The sequence below is a fragment of the Heliconius melpomene genome, chromosome 12 (assembly GCF_056956725.1).
Source record: "Heliconius melpomene rosina isolate 202511_hmr_F chromosome 12, ASM5695672v1, whole genome shotgun sequence".
Classification (NCBI taxonomy): Eukaryota; Metazoa; Arthropoda; class Insecta; order Lepidoptera; family Nymphalidae; genus Heliconius; species Heliconius melpomene.
The window spans coordinates 3,165,297-3,182,648 of NC_140400.1; the positions used below are offsets into that span (position 1 = coordinate 3,165,297).

General features: G+C 31.2%; 1 protein-coding gene across 4 annotated transcripts in view; it reads right to left on the bottom strand.

Moving 5' to 3' along the window:
- sona (sol narae metalloprotease) overlaps positions 1–17,352 on the bottom strand; it is a 111,063-nt gene that overhangs the window by 15,983 nt on the left and 77,728 nt on the right. For all 4 annotated transcript variants that reach the window (XM_085194600.1, XM_085194599.1, XM_085194597.1 and 1 more), the window contains exons 4-6: positions 9,654–9,749; positions 5,307–5,436; positions 3,204–3,311 (exon numbers count right to left, since the gene is read on the bottom strand). In XM_085194600.1, coding sequence (XP_085050726.1) covers positions 3,204–3,311; positions 5,307–5,436; positions 9,654–9,749 — 334 coding nt within the window. The remainder of the gene's footprint in view (positions 1–3,203; positions 3,312–5,306; positions 5,437–9,653; positions 9,750–17,352) is intronic.

The following is a 17,352-nucleotide window of genomic DNA, read 5'->3' on the forward strand; positions in this document are numbered from 1 at the left end:
AATAATGTTATAAAAATAATGAGGTCGTTGTGGTATAGGGGCACAAGCTTGGGACTGTAAACGAGATGGTTATGGGTTCTATCCACTTGGGACATTATAAAAAAATATTTTTATTTTTCCGCTCTGGTAGACGAAGCGCAGTTTTGAGTTTCATCATTCAACGCCTAATGTCTCCAAAAAGTTGGGCGGAAAGTGGGGAACGAGGTATACTAACTCTAAAAATAATGATAAGAAAATATGTTAAGATATGTAAGTAAAAGCAGAGACAGTGTTTTTCGCAAAGTTATTTGTGTAGTAATCATTATTTGATATCGAATCGATATTCGATATCAAACAACTTTGCGAAAAACATTATGAAGAACTAGTTTAGACGCCATTGTAACCGTTCAGAAATTTCCCATCTAATTTTCTCATTACGAGAACAACACGTGCGTTTCTATGAATTTCTACATTAGCAACATGAATAAATTACGAATTGAATATATTAATTGGAATATAAAATCGATACGTTAGTAACGTTTCCGAAACTGGATTCGCCATAGCATAATGTCATTAAGTTGTCTTTATTTTAATGATTATGTAACATTATGATGATAGGTAAGTTATAAATATTATATATTTATGTATTGTGAATTGTAACTGTAAACGGTTTTTTTTTGCCAAACTATTTTTTTTAGTAAATTAATTAATAAAACATTAAATTTTTAAACGATTAAATTATAATATGCAGCTCTTATTTTTCACATGGCAATAGAGTTAAAAAATTTTAATTATTAACAAAATAAAATAAATACACTTTACATTAACAAATATTTCAATTACGGTTTTTATACGTACTGGTTCAAAATACTTACACGTTTATTACTTTTCAATTAGTTATGAGTTCATGTCCCACTAAGTGCAAACTTTTATACGTTTTCTTAAATTATTATATATATTATCTTATATTATCTTATATATTTTCTTACATTGTTCTATTCTTAATGTAAAATAATACTTTTTTATTGTAAAAAAATCTGTATTCTTTTAAATGACATGGCAACTAGGTCTTAGTAGTTGCATGAGTCTATTTCATCATATTTATTTTAGTGCAAAAAGTAAAGATCCTGTACCTACTTAAAAAAACAGTATATTTTATACTAAAAAAAATATTTACCAGGCCTCCAAGAAAAATGTAGCAACTTCGTAAAATTTAGGGTCACTGATCTACATAAGTATATTTATTAGGCAATAATGATTAAAAAAATGTTCCACTGTCACACCACTTATTTATGTATCCGGTAATGTCAGGTTAGTAAATTTAAAATTACTTTTTCTATTAAAGATTTTACATTTTTACACACTCCACACTAAAACCAGGACACTTTAAGGAGTAGAGCCTGACATTATTTTAGAAAACAATTCACTCGATTTATACCTGTAATTTTGCTTGTATTTTTATCTGAGCAGTGTTATGTCATGTTTAATTTTCAGTAAGTACATAATATGTACCTATAATAATCGATCATCTTTATTAATTTCACGCTGGATTCCATATATAGCAGAGTAGACAGAAGGAACCCAGTGTCAAGACACGTCGTTGCTAACTGACCATACAATTTTCGAGACATTGTATGTTGAGTGGTGGATGTAGCCTGAGTGGGCCCAAAAGAAGCGCGTCGTCTTCTTGTCGGAGCTAAGAAATGAAAATAATTAATTTCTCCTTGTGAGAATCGAACCTACAACCGTCAAATTTACAGTCAGACGTCTTTCCAATTCGCCATAACGGCGTCATGATGAACATTAGCTTTGGTATATTTTATTGTCACCAAATTCTATTCAAGGCGTATATCTTTTTAGATAAAAATTAAATATTTTTTTATGTGTCAGCTATAGATAAAATATTTTATTTAAAAACATAAAAGAAAGGAAAGTTTCTATTTTTTAAATATGACGATTTTATTCTTTCTGAATGGCAATTGCTTACACATATTGTACACCTACATATAAGTACGTACACAGCCTATCACGTCGTACGAAGTTTTGAACTAAATTTAAAGGTTGCCGCAATCTCTTAATGGTCACGAATTGTAAGTTCTAAGGGTAATTCTGATTATATAAAAGGTTATCGTTTACTACGTGTGGATTATGACTTTTTTTAGATTTAGGTAAATGAAAATATGCTTGTGTTTTTTTGCACTTCGTTATATTACATAATTATTATCTTATGTGACAAAATTGCGGTTTTAAAGCTATAGTCGAATATAATTATTTTTAAATAAATTAAGACTGCAGCTAAGTAAGCTGAAGTAATAAAAAAAATTGATAAGTATATAGTTATAGTATATTTAAATTTACTATACATTTGTACATATTTGAAGTGTCGTATATTATTGAAGATTCTCATACTTTGAAATGTATATTTTGTATATTCAAAATTATATAATATATGTTATTATTACGATACTGAATGGATGATTTACAAACAAAGTATTTTTCTCAAAATATCAAAAGTCTAATAGGGAGAGGCTAATAAATTTATTGACGTTCAGCACCAAAGTTTATAGTTTTGATAAAAACAAACATATTATAAAACTAAGTAAATAAAATAATTAATTTGTACCTGTTTAATAATGCAATAGTATAAAAACTAAAAGGCACAGACTGTAAATATATAAATATGGGCGGGAACTTATGCAAATAACATTTATAGATTATTTATCTATGGTAACTAAAGGTCATATTAGCAATTAATTAAAAATAAAAAAGTAGATGCAAATTTTAACTTTTTCGTTTTTATGGCACGATAACACTTAAGGTAACCCAATAAATTTTACAACACTCCAAACGTAATTAACAAACCTTAATGTCGTAAAGTAATTTTATTGTATATGAGGCATTTTAATACAAAAGTAGCTTAACCTCAAGAAACGTTTACGAGAAAATAATATTTGCAATTTTTTTTACAAAAACATGTAATGGTTTAAACTTTTAATAAGAAGTAACTATACAAGAAGGTACGTACTTTTGCATATCGTTTGTAAAGAAATTGAAATATATTTAATAATGATATATAATTTTCAAATATTTTATTATACGAGTACACCTAGGCTCATCCTTGGATAATATGTTTGCAAAGATCTCTTTTCTGTATATAAGTTATATATGTCTTTAGTTTAAAATATTCTACATAAATAAGTTTTCTTCGAAAATAAACATCTTACCATAATCACTCAAATGGTCGCCTTGTGCCGGGTCTCGTTTGATGATGACATGTCCGGCGCCTCTCAGAGCCTGTTGTAGCTGTTCTTGTTCAATTTTTCTTCTTTTTACTAAAAAAAAACGACATAAAATATTTACATAATCTGTTTTACAATTCTGCTTATTCCATCGGGGCGAGACAATGATTTTGTGATATATTATCTTTAGTTAATTGAAAGGCATTTTTGAAATTAATTTCAGTAATAACCGCCAGGTTTGCTTATGTGAAATCTTGTGGATACTCACTAATTACATATAATAAATATAATATTATAGAAACCATATAGTACGGATTGACTTGGTAAGTTTTAATGTTTGCTAATTTAAACCTTATTTGGATGAATGTTTATTGTTCATATATGTGGATTGTAAGGGTAACAAGTGGGGCGTAAGGTTCCGCATTCGAAAATAGACTCAAGTAAAGAATTAACCAAGGTACTAAAAAAACGTATTTTTTATTCAATTAGGCCAATGCAAGCACTTTTGAGTCAAATTACAATATGTCAGTATTGTCAGTGCTACAAACAGCTATCACTGATTTCTAAGTTCTTTTTGCCTGTTACACCCAGGTTATTTTACAAGAATAAATAAAAATCCTAATGCACTGACATTTAGGAGTAGGTAATTTTGACATGTCTTAAAGTTTAACGTACGTGATTCTTTATGTCTTTATTTTACATATTTTTCCAATTTAAATAAATAAATTTTAAACTGATTGAATAATAAACTTTTATCTACATAGGAAGTTAATAATAGATCTAAAAAATGCGAAATAGCCAAAAGGCGGCAGGCAACGCATTTTGTATAAATAAATATTCAGTTATTAATAGAGGAAAGTTGCATTTTAAATAAAGTGTGTCTCAAAACCACGCAAGATTCACAATAAATAGAAAACAATATTAGTTTTAATATTGTATTGTTTTTATTAAATCAGAAAGAAGATATATGGTTATTTATGGAATAACACATCGGCGAGATAACCAACAATCCACGGTGTTGCTGCAAATATGCACCTTTATCGAAATTTTTGTATAAGATCATCTTAAGATCTAAGGGAACAATTTTAAGAATTTGCTGTCAATGTTTACTTATTTTTGAATTATAATTCAATAATTAAACCACATTGTATCGTGTGACGCTCTACAAAAATGTTAACAAACCTTTATTTAAATACGACATGGTTGTTCTTTTAGGGTTGACAACAATTAACTGTTAAAATTGCAGTAAAATCAAATTTTATGTTAATTTTGGGACCAGCCCAAAACTACCCAAAATTAATTAATCCATAATATGTAAAAAAATGTAACTTTTAAGTCATGATTATGTAATTAAATAATAGTTATTTTTACATGATCCATATTTTCGTTGGACCTTTGACCGTCATCGTCAGTCTAAGCTAAAGCACTGCCGGGTCACTATATTAAACGTATGCTATTAAAATTGACTTTACGTCTTTGCGGAAGAGAAACAATAATATAATAAGATTAATTGGTAGGTGTGAAAAAACTAAAATTAAAATTGCAAAACTTGTTTTCTTAACAAATTGGAGATTAAATAAATTATTTATGTGCAAAATACATCTGATTTATGTTGTTATTAATAATTATTTTGTTTATATTATTTAAATTGTTACATATATTACAAACATGTTATTAGTTCCTCAACAAAATAACTAGAAGTAGGTTATTATTTTATATATCTATATGTTGTATAATATGACGTTATTCTGACATCCTTTCAGAAAAATGAGGAAAACATAAGTGAAACTTCACCTAAACCCATTATTGACATTAAAGACACTGCCGTTGTATAGATGAGCTTAATTCAAATTATTTTTATTTATATTTTTTATAAACTTAGAAAATGTCTGAAAAAATAATTTTAGTGCCATGGTATGTTCCATATACGATAGGACAGAGGGAACAAGACACTACATTTCCCATGCACCGCCTTATTTTTTACACATTGAATGGCGGAATTCAACGCCGCTTTTTGTCTTTTTACCAAAGCGAGAAAATGAAAGCATGAAATGGAAACAGCAATTATAATTATCAATAAAATCTTACCAAGAGGGAGGCCAGTATCTATAGAAACCATGTCGCTCATGCTTCTAGGGTCCATGAACATTTCGTCGTCTGGTGCTGTCATGGAGTCCGGGATGGGTCTTATCACCAGATCATGGCCGATTGATCCTTCCTGTTTAAAAATTGTAAAATTAAAAAAAGCCAAACTAAAAAATATTTATTTTAGTTAACAAGAGAACTCAGTTATTAATATTAATTAAGTCATTGTATTTCTCCTTTTCATGACCATGCCAAAATAATAAAAAACTTTATTTATAACACTCTTTTGCTAAAGAGTTTGAATTTGAGAGATTGACAAGTAACGCACAGATAAAATAACGATACTTAGAAAGTAATTGACAGTACCTAGCCAGGTAAAGGAGAGTACAGGAATGATAAAAAGATATGATTTCTCTAAATTTTAAGAGGACCGTTAAAATTCGTAATCGAAAATGGCTATATTTCTGTTAGTAAAGAAAATTAACAATATGTGACTCTATGAAATATATCTTTGAAAAGGGCGCAATTAATTTCAAAAGAAAATAACATTACTTATTGAGTAAATTATAAAAATGTTATGTGCTAAGGTACAGAGATCAACGTGGCGGAGTGGGACAGCGTCAGACTGTAAGTTTGACAACTGTGGGTTTGATTCCCATGAGGAATAATTAACTATTTTCATTTCGTCGCTATGAAAGCAAGACAAAGCCTGGCCTTAAGTTTCATTTCGAAATTTGAATGGAAAGTGGAGAACTGGAATATCTTAACTGTCTTAACACTAGGTTCTCTCTGTCTATCCTGCTATTTGCGGGATACAGCGTGAAGCTAAAAAAAAAAGGAAAAATACAGTGTTTGTATCATTACATGTAACTAGCACTTAACTACCTACATATATTATGATATGATAAACGATGCTTAAGAATATTTTCCCGTCAATTGTGCGCAATCGACCTTAGTCTACTTGCGGGTCTATTGTTTGACTGATTGTACTTATGTTTATATTGTTTGAAGAGAAGCGTGAGGCACCTCTGAAATGATGTTTAGTAAAGGATACCGACCCTGGCTTTATTTACTATGTAATTTCTCTAATCTATATATATAAAATCGAAAGGTCACTCACTCATCACGAAATCTCAGAAACTACATGTGCTAGGAATCTCAAATTTTGCATAGGAGTTATTTATAGGACGTAAATGCTCACTAAGACGTCAATTTACAATATTCGACTTCTAAGGGGTTGTTTTTGGGGTTGAAAGTTTGTATGAAACTTCGTTACTACAAATGCTAGGAGTCTCAAATTTAGCATGGCCGTCACTTTTAGGACGTAGGTACCTACGCATGGAGACAGAAATTAATAATAACGTAGTTTACGCAGACGAAGCCGCAGGCGGGCCGCTAGTCGTATATATAATTAAGCTATAAACTGTCTAAATATAGACTTTTACAGTTTTAGGCTGTTTCGGCATAGTAGGGTAGAAAATTTTAAGGTAAATAGGTAAATTAAAATCTTTTTTTTTACAAAAACAATATAGGAATAAAGAAATCTAATATAGCAAAAATATTTCGAGTCTCCAATAAATGTGAATTAAATAAGTATTGGGTATAATTGGAGAATAAAAAAAACTAATGAAAAAACAACGATTGTGTAAATAATATCTGTCTCTGTTAAACAGCGTTCACCATTCGACAATTTTCTATCGTTAGCGTTAATGACCGAGTCGATCGGGATTTCCTTTTACGTAGAGTTGCCTATTTAATTATGATTACGACAGCAATCAACACCATCCTGGTGCAATTTTTACCTGACTGCACTAATTGGTTATGGCTTTAAATCTAAGTTGGGGGAATAAAATATTGTAAGGGGATATAAGCAAGGAAAATTATTAAGAATCGTTAACAATCGTTAGATAATTACCAAGAAGTACGAACATTTAAACCTTTAAAATTTTCTAAATATAAATATTTTATGATATTTAACAAAATAACATTCAAAAATCTTTTATAAAAACATAACACATTTGTATACCGCTATACAAATTTGTTAATGTGTAATACTTAATGTTAGTAATTAAAGCAGAAAGTGGGGAAAAGGGTAACTAGCTTAATGCTAGGCAGTGGGGACCAGGGAACCTAATACTGTTACACAATTTTGGCCGGATTGATTGGCGCAACTTAACACTGCGCTTTCAAGATTAACAGCTGAGAATCGCAAAATTAGTGATGTGTAGATGTAATAATAAAGTAGTTCTCATTTGGTCCATTCTATAAAACGCCGATGTATTTAACGCAACTAACTAAATTGGACTTAATTAACTTAAGTTTTAATGTTCCTTTAATAATCAATTTAAATTAATATAAATATTACATAAATATCTATAATACATAATATCTATAAAAATTATTGCGAAATTAATAACCATTATACGTACGGAAACTAAAATACAAACTATATAAGTATAATGAAATGCAAACCAGTCGTTATAAATCGTAATATGCTTGTCAAGAATTATGAGGCGTTGATTTAAAATTGCAAATAAACGAGACGAATAACAGATTCACCAAAATAGAATGATATTATTAATTATTAATTAATTTTATATTATGTCGTCGCTCAGTCGTGAAGCTGGGGCACAAATGTCAGTGGCACGCCACTGGTCGTGGGTTCGATCCCCACTCGAGGAAATTAAATAAACTTTTGGGGTCGAGCGTGGCAATGACTTCCAACACTCAACACCAGAATTCGGTGCGAAATGGAGAACGGAATATCTTAACACTTGGTTCACTCTGGCTTACCTATGCGGGATACAGCATGAAGCAGATTTTTTTTTAAAATTTTAACATGTAAACGTGATGGTTGCGGAGTGGAATTTCTGTTGAAAACAGGCAAAACGCAGCGTTTAGTTCCGATTCGATTATTCTACACCCAATTTTTCGATTTCGAAGTTTTGAAAGTACGATCTCTGCCTGCCCTGCAGGTGTTAATGTTACATTCTAAACTAAATATCGATATCCTAATAATAATTTCTAATATTCTAGTTTTAATATCAGGTTTATTAATGTAGACAGTGCCGTTTTAACTTTTAAATTTATTATCTTTCAATTTAACTCTATTTAAGTCTAACTCATTCATTTTAATTAGAAGTCGTATTTGACAGATTTAAGTAAGGTAAGCAGAGACTTTTCCGCCGAATTTTGAAGGCATAGCGTTCATTTTTTTTTTATAACTAAAAACTATTAGCTAATTTAGCTACTAAAAACTGTTACGGATATATAAAATACAAAATTTATTAATACACTTTATTTAACATTCATATAAAAGATATCAAAGTTTTGCCCTCGGTACAAAAGCTCGGTCTAGATGTGAGGCACGTACCAATGTCGTACCATATCGCATACGAGTCATACGTGACCGAGGTGGATTATCCCAGGACTCCATTATTACGTGTTAATATATTTAAATATGTCTGAAATTATATTTGTTTTTGAACCTAAAGTAATATACAAAATAATAAGCTAGAATTACTTAACGCCTTCTTTCTTTATATAACAGACGTAGCAGGCTAATCTAAATTGATAGGCTAGCAATTAAATATTCTAAATTTTAAATGTTCATGTTAAAGTCATTTTGAGGGAGGAATTTTTATATAGCAAAGATTAATCGAGATGCGTTTTTGACTTCTACAGCTTCATTTTTTAAATACCGTCACTGCCAATAGTAAAAAATTAAACTAGATACTAACTTAAATTATCTTTCCAATAAAAATTGAGAAACATAATGGAAATTATTTTCTTTATAAATACTTATAATTACAACATAATAGCAAAAAAACATAAATAGAAATTTGATCCTTTACTTTTAACGGCATAACTAATTTATTTTATTTTTATACATTTTTAGCAGAGCTGCTGTAGCGAAGCAGTTTGTATGTAAATTTAATTTGGAAAACGCTACTTAGAATGTAGTTTATTGCTGAAGTTCAACCATGTGACCTGTCAAGGACGGACGGAGAGAAAAAAATGATAAAAATCCAGCTTAACTTTGTTTTTACTTTTGTTTGCGTGTAATAGATAAGTATCCATTACTTTCAAACACTTGTATAATATAATTTTATCAGAGTATTTAAATATGCCTAATTAAGCCTGACATAACAAGAAGATTTACAACAAGATTTTTTTAACCCATCTGCATAGATTTAAGACACACTTAAAAGATACGCATTTTCTTGTTACCAGATGTTTGTGGCTTCATTCTCCAGAATGAGAATCGAACTCGTAACCGTCGCATTTACAGTCAGATGCTGTACTATGACGCTCTCAAGAATTTTGATGTTTATATTTACATTAACTTACCACCACTAATTTTCCATGTTTCGGATGTCTTCTAATAAGAAGGGCGGCCCCGTTTTCGTCATCATGGTAGAGATCTCCAATCTCTTCGCTGCCATCCTGAAAATTAAAAAAAAGACTGTCAAAGTACCATAGTATAAGTCCTATATTTATAAGAAGCTCTCTTTTTGAAAAGTAATTTTAAACCATGAGTATCTAAACTGCTTTTCTAAGCTTCACGGCGTATCCCGCATATAGTCAGGGAAAACCTAGTGTTAAGAGTTAGAACGCTACCGGAGCGACGAAATTAAATTAATTCATTCCTTCGAGTGAGAATTGAACTCACAACTGTCCCGTCAGACCCTGACAATCTCAAGTCTAGAATAGGAAATTTACCAAAAATCTCATATTTTTTTATTTATTATATTAATATTGAATACTGATTATTTTAAAAATTGTCATACAATTAATGGTAGTCGTAAAATTCATGATTTAATATTTTATTGGCATAATAAATATAATGAAACATTTATGGATTGACGCAATAGCTTAAGCATTGTTTGTTTTTTTCCTTTTCATCTAAGACTTCTTTCATATTTTATGAAGAAATAGAATAAAGAAAAGAAATAAGTGACATTTCGCTCTGTTCTACGTCTTTCCTAACTTGCCGTGCTGTGTTTTCTTTGTGGTATATACGAGTATTACTGTTTTTTTACCTTCCCGCATATTGCAGCGTACGTAAAGGTTTAGTATTATAGGCCTAATGTTAAGACTTTTCGCTTGTTAAAGACGTTTTGTCTTGTTGCCAGAGAGACGAAATGAAAATTATTCATTCCTCAAAGTGGGAACCCAAACCTTCGTGTTCACAGTCAGACGCTAGGCTTCTGCGCCATGACGGCCCCATAGTTATTTATTGTATAATAAATATATAATGTAAAATCATAAATGATTCTTTAATTAGATTGTAAGCTCACAATCACGTGCATCCAATACGTCCTTTATTATGCTTCTTATCATTATAAATAACTATAAAATATATAATATTATTGTCACATCTAGGAAAATAAATGTAGAGACGATACGAATAAATTCATTCATCGAACTGCTAATCGATTCAATACAAATATTGATTCATTCTAATGTTTATTTTTACAATTATCGTACATCACTATTTTATTTACACTTTGCACTTCAATACTTAGTTTTATGACGTTATTCAGCAGAACCACTATTTTTTCTATTCTTTTGCAGGTTAGGTAGACGGAAGCTAGTGTTAAGACACTCCATTCAAACTAAGATACTTCCGTTCCCCACATTCCGCCGAATTCTTGAGGCATTGCGTATTGTAGGAAATGAAAAAAGTAAATATTTTATTCCCCCGAGTGGGGATCGAACCTAGAGCCGAAACCTTCAAACTATTTATTTCTGTACGCGTTAAAAACTCTTTGTTTTTTTTTAAACTGATACAATTTCGAGATTAATGCTAATTAAGGGTAGGTCAAGGCTGAGAAAATATTGTTTGGCATTGATAACGTAATTCGAGGGCGTTCATTGTTAGTTTGCGCTACTTATATAACTAATTACCAAATCACTTGAAGTGTATGGACATATAATTTAAATAATCTCCCAGTAATGTAATACCAATAAACACACGCCTCAAAATTTAAATAAAAAATTAAGAATAAAATCTATTTTATGATGTACAGACTTTATAGAATACCTTTAAACAAGCATATTTTGTAGGTCTATCTATAATCCGAATCTTGGAAACGGCTTAAACGATTTCCATTAAATTTAGTATATATAGTAAGTTTTAGGAGGAAAAATTTTTCATTTCCTCGTCATAGCAAAATTCACTTTTCCTCCAAATTCCCTAGATATTGAATATTTAGTGACAGAAGTACTAGAACGACGAAATGAATGTAAATCATTCCTCCGACTGGGAATCGAACCCACCCAACGTGGCTTTTACAATCAGCCACTGCACTACAACGGCCTTATAAAATATATTAGTACGAATATATTCTTATATCACAATAATAAATAGGACAAGAATTCAATTGTTCGTTCTTATGCTCCAATTGCATTGTTAAATAGCTGGCGAAGTGCATGGAGGGAATATGATTGACCGCCGTGTTCCGAAAGTAAAGGTATGTATTCGTAGGCCGTAGTATAAGAAAATCGTAATATTTAAACATTTTGAAATATTTAATAATATTGTAGTTTTTTTAGCTTCATGCTACATCTCGCACACAGCAGGGTAAGCAGAGGGAACCTAGTGCTAAGAATGGAGTATTCCCAATTTTCCGCCGATTTCTGGAGGCATTGGCGTCATGAGTGACAGAGACACCAGAGATTAATATTGAATTTCCTCGAGTGGGAGTCGAACCTACAACCGGTTGCGTTTGTAGTCATACGCTTGTGCCCTTCGTTCGATACCCGTCCGGGGGATTCAATTATTCTTTATTAATATTTTAATTTCTTCTCTCTGGCACCAAGGCGAAAGCTCGCATAGCCTCGAAAAACTCAGCAGAAAATGGGGAACGAAGTGTCTTAACACTAGGTTCCCTCTGCCTTCCCTGCTTTGTGCGGGATATTGCGTAAAGCTGATTTTTCTTAAAACATCTATAAAATGATTTTACACATGCCTTTATCAGATTGCACCCACGTGTACGTGCCTTAACGATTTCCAACAATGACCGGAAGTCGAACGAAGGCTGCGTTCGCATAATGAAGAAATATCATTAAATTGGCAACGCCGGGCCCTCCCGCCTTATTAAGGAAAAGTCGTGTTATGAATGGAAATACCATTTTTGTGTATTTATTTCTGACTTCACCGACGACCTAGCTATGGTAGAATTGTGGTAATATTTAAGGTTGTACCGAATAATTATTTATTATATACATATGTCATTGATTCATTTTATAAGATTGTATCTTTTATTTATTTTATTATAATTTTAGTTACAATTTAATTTTATTTCAAGTTAACCTTTTTTGTGATATTAAATGGGAAAAGTCATTCAAAAAACCTCCAGTGAGAAAATTATTAATAATACATGTTAGTTATTTATTTCTTTAATTATTTAGAATCGAATTATATTTTTTGACATTGTACATATTCTTATTAACGTCATTGTACCGGAAATAAATAAACGAAACTTTAGCTCCTTGAAAATTGACACCAAGCTACATGTACTATTTTTTATACATCCTTTCTATTTTACATAGGAACGTTTTCAGCGATATTTATTAACAGAAAATTTAATTGAAATACACCTAATTAAATTTTAAGACGGAAGGTGAACGCTGGTCGAAGGCTACGCCTTTCCTTTGCATTTCGGACACAGCTGTAATATGAGTCACGTCGTGGGAATATTTGTTTTAACTATTCACAAGTCACCAAATTCCATATATATATATTACTAGCGGCCCGCTCGCGGCTTCAACCGCGTGAACTATGTTATTATTAATTTCTGTCTCCATGGCTACGTCCTAGTTAATTTGAGACTCCTAGCATTTGTAGTAACGAAGTTTCATACAAACTTTCGACCCCAAAAATAACCCCTTAGAAGTCGAATATTGCAAACTCCCGTCTTAGCGAGCACCTATGTCCTATAAGTAACTCCTATGCAAAATTTGAGATTCCTAGCACTTGTAGTTTCTGAGATTTCGTGATGAGTGAGTGACCTTTCGATTTTATATATATATATGTCTTTCATTAAATAATTTGAATGAATGACACTATTAGACTAAGGCTAGTCGTGGCGCCGAGGCACAAAGTGTGACTGTAAACACGACTGGTTGTGGGTTCGATCCCCACTCGAAGAAATAAATATTTATTTCAAATCTGTTTGACGCTGCATCCCGCACTCAGCAGAGGGAACCTAATGGTAAGACTCTCCGTTCCCCACTTTCCGCCCAATTCTGGAGGCGTTGCGTGTTGAGTGGCAGAACTCAATCCTGCGCTTTGTGCCATGCCAGAGCGAAGAAATAAATATAATTGAAATAGATGATAAATATTAAAACTTAGCTAGGCAAAACCACACTATGAGTATAGTTTTTTCTTGTCTTACGTAAGTTTTTCCCTTAAAATTCATATAACGCTTTTAAAACAATTAAACTTGGAAATATTGTAAGATGATGATCTCAATTTTATACATTTAAATTTAAATATTGTGTTCACAATGTTTAGGTGCGTTCATGTATCAACACTTCAAATCAATCAATTTCAGTAGTTAGTGATTCTTGAATCTCTTAATCCAATTAGCGACCGCTTAAATCAAGCAAAGTTATAAATTTTAATATTGAATTTTAATAAAAATTTTACAATGCCAGAATGTGTGAATAACAGTTTAAAATATTATAAAAGGTTATTTATAAAGTAATTTTCGCAATTTCACTCTTTAAGATGCAATAAACTTATGATAAAAAAATATCAAACAATTGATCAAATTAATGCAAATAAAGTAGCCATATAATAAAGGCAAACAACTAAATGCTATTGAAGCAAAGCACGGCGTTGAGTTCTTCCACTCAATCTCTCCAAAATTCGGCAGAAAGTGGGCAACGGAGTATCAACACTAGGTTCCCTCTGCCTACCCTGCTCTGCGCGGGATAGAGCGTGAAACTGATTTAATTTGTAAATACAGATTCACGAGAATTAAACCCATAACCATTGTATTTATAGTTGTCTCACAAAATACTACAAAACACTAAAAGTTAAAATAACAACTCTCCTACCAAGTTCAATATATTCCACTATAGCAACAAGCTTTTATGTAAAATTATTCAAATATATTAAAATTTTATAATTCATCCTCTATATATATTTATGTAATACACGTGCAAATCCACAGCTAAATTGACAGCAAACTATTATAATATGGGAAAAACATAAACAACGTGACTTGTCTAACTAGCCTTAGTCATAGTATTAAAAATGGTTATTATTTATATATTCACATAATTATTATAAACGCGACATACTGTGGGTTCGATTACCACTCAAAGAAATGAAATATTTAATATTTTCATCGCTCTCTTGTCGAGGCAAAACGAAGGGTAGAGTTTCGCCACTTATCGTGCAATTTCGAAAATTCGGTGAAAAATGGAGAATGGAGTATCTTAACACTAGATTCCCTCTGCTTTCCCGGTGCGGTGCGGGATACAGCGTGACACTAAAAAAGTGCCTTATAAATAAAAAATACATTATAAGGTAATGCAAATCGAATCTATCCAAGAGATATTGGTTTTAAATTTAATATTAGCAGGCTATTTATTTTAATTTCCATCCTATATCCATATTTTTATAGCTACACGATATATCCCGCACATAGAGGGGTGCCTACCACGCAGGGACCCACCCTAATATCAAGACACTCAGAAGTTTCCCAATTTCCGCCTAATTTTTTAAGCAATTCGAATATGTTGAATAGCGGCACTCAACGCCGCAAAGAACAAAATAGGACAAGGTGAAAAGTAAATATTGTATTTTACTTAAGTAGTAAGTAAGTTCAGTTGCGTTAACAATAGTATTATATTGTAGTGTTTATTATATCATACGAATATATCATATCATAGTAGAAGTCAAATGATAGTCCTAGTATATATATATAGACTACAGGTACACTAAATAGAAGTGGCAATAGAAAATTTTGACATAGCCATGTTAAAACCTACGCACGCAAGCTATAAAACTCCTTACGACCTTGATAGTAAGGTTGTATGCGAAAATACTTAAACGTACACAAAGTTAAGGTTACTACAATATGAATGCTGAATAAAAGTAGCTAACTTGGTTTGTACCTACCTACAGTGCAGTGCACAATGATATCATTGACAGTGGGTTCGAAATGGTTGACCATTTTGTATACGTGGTAGAAGCAGTTCATATACGAGTAGGTTCAACTTTGGCAAAGAGATTTCTTGGCAAATCCTGATGGGATGGGCAGCGTTAGGGAATCTACGACAAATTTTCGCGTTAAAAATAAAATAAAATTTCGCGTTTTTACTTTAAAAGATTAGCTCAGTGTTTCAAAACGACAGTCTTTAAGTGCTCTTTCCCTACATGATAGAATAAGAAATGAGGACTTCCATAGGAGAGCTAAACCTACTGACAGTGCTCGATGAAGCGTAGGTGAAGTCGTTGGAGCGAAAATATTCTTAAGTAGTGGCTACTAATCGGACATCACCCCCCCCAGGTTATCCGAGGGTTTTTTTCCAGGTCGCGTAAAGCCGCTGGATAGGCCGATCGATTTGAATATTCTTTGGGGAAGACCTACAAAGATGTGATGATGATGATGCCTCTCTGTACTTCTCAAAGAATCTAAATGCCTTTAAAGTTCTTTAAGTGCAGTAGTTTCATCTAAATGTACTCAGCAAAGATAGAGGTTTTTAAATAGATACAATTTATTCTAACCTTTGTAAGACGAACTTAACATCACCACGTGACGTACCCACTTATTACGCACTCGCTGGTAGTTTGTCAACGCGCATGCAAATTACTAAATTTGAGTGAATAATTTTAAGCCTCAAAACTCAAGCCATGGATATTTCTAATACTATTTATCCTCCTATAGATAATAGTTCAAATTATTTTTCTATATAATACGATGATGGTTTGTACGTCTCTCTATATCGTTTGTCTGTTATTATTAATAAATAAAAATATATATTCTGTAAACTGCTAAGCTTATCTTATTTATTATTATTATTAAGTGCAATGTTCATAGATATATATATATATATTTTCTTGGAATTAAACTCGTGATATATGCTTACTAGAGTTTTTCCGATAACAATGAATATAACAAATAAATAGAGCCTGTTCTAAAAACTTGTTTTTTAACTTGTAACTTAGAAAACAAAAAATAACAAGATAAGATTGATTTATGTATATTTATAACGTTGTTACGTGTGTAATATATGACGTTGTCAAGTTACTACAAGGGCGGTTTTTTTGCAAGATAACACATAATGAAGGATAAAGAGGTCTAACTCAACAAAATATATACGAATATATAGTTTAAACATTATATTATTTGTATAGATGGCTATTTATATAAAGAGGCCGTAGTAGCGCAGTAGCACAGCTTCAGACTGTAAACTACGGTTGTGGGTTCGATTCCCTCTCGGGTGAATAAATTACTTTCATCTTTTCACAAATACCTTACGAATTAGTAATTTAGTCCCGAACCAAATGTTAATTTTTTCAGTTCAATTAAATTTTACGATAAAATCTCTACCATTATTAGGGATATGAACATAAAATCTTATGATATATCATTTAATTTATCCTATATCTTATAAAACAAAGTCGGTTTTCGTGTCTGTCTGTTGTTTCTAACTTTTCTTCTTCTAAACCACCCAACAAATTTTGTTGCGGTTTTCACCATTAGGTCGAGTAGTTTTCGTAGAAGGTTTATATATAGTTTTAATTTACATTCTTATGTAAATTAACATAAATACGATAAATAATAATAATATAATAATATAATACTTTATTGCACAAATAAGAAGAAAAAAAAAAAAAAAAAAATACAAATCATTAGAAACACGATTAACAAGTGTGCAATGGCGGCCTTATCACTAAAAGCGATTTCTTACAGGCAACCAAAGAAAAACGGAAGGATTAAATTTAGAAAAGAAGGCAGAAAGGTGCAAAAAGTACATAAAATATATAAAAACCAATATTCAGAGAACACAAAATAGTTTAATACAT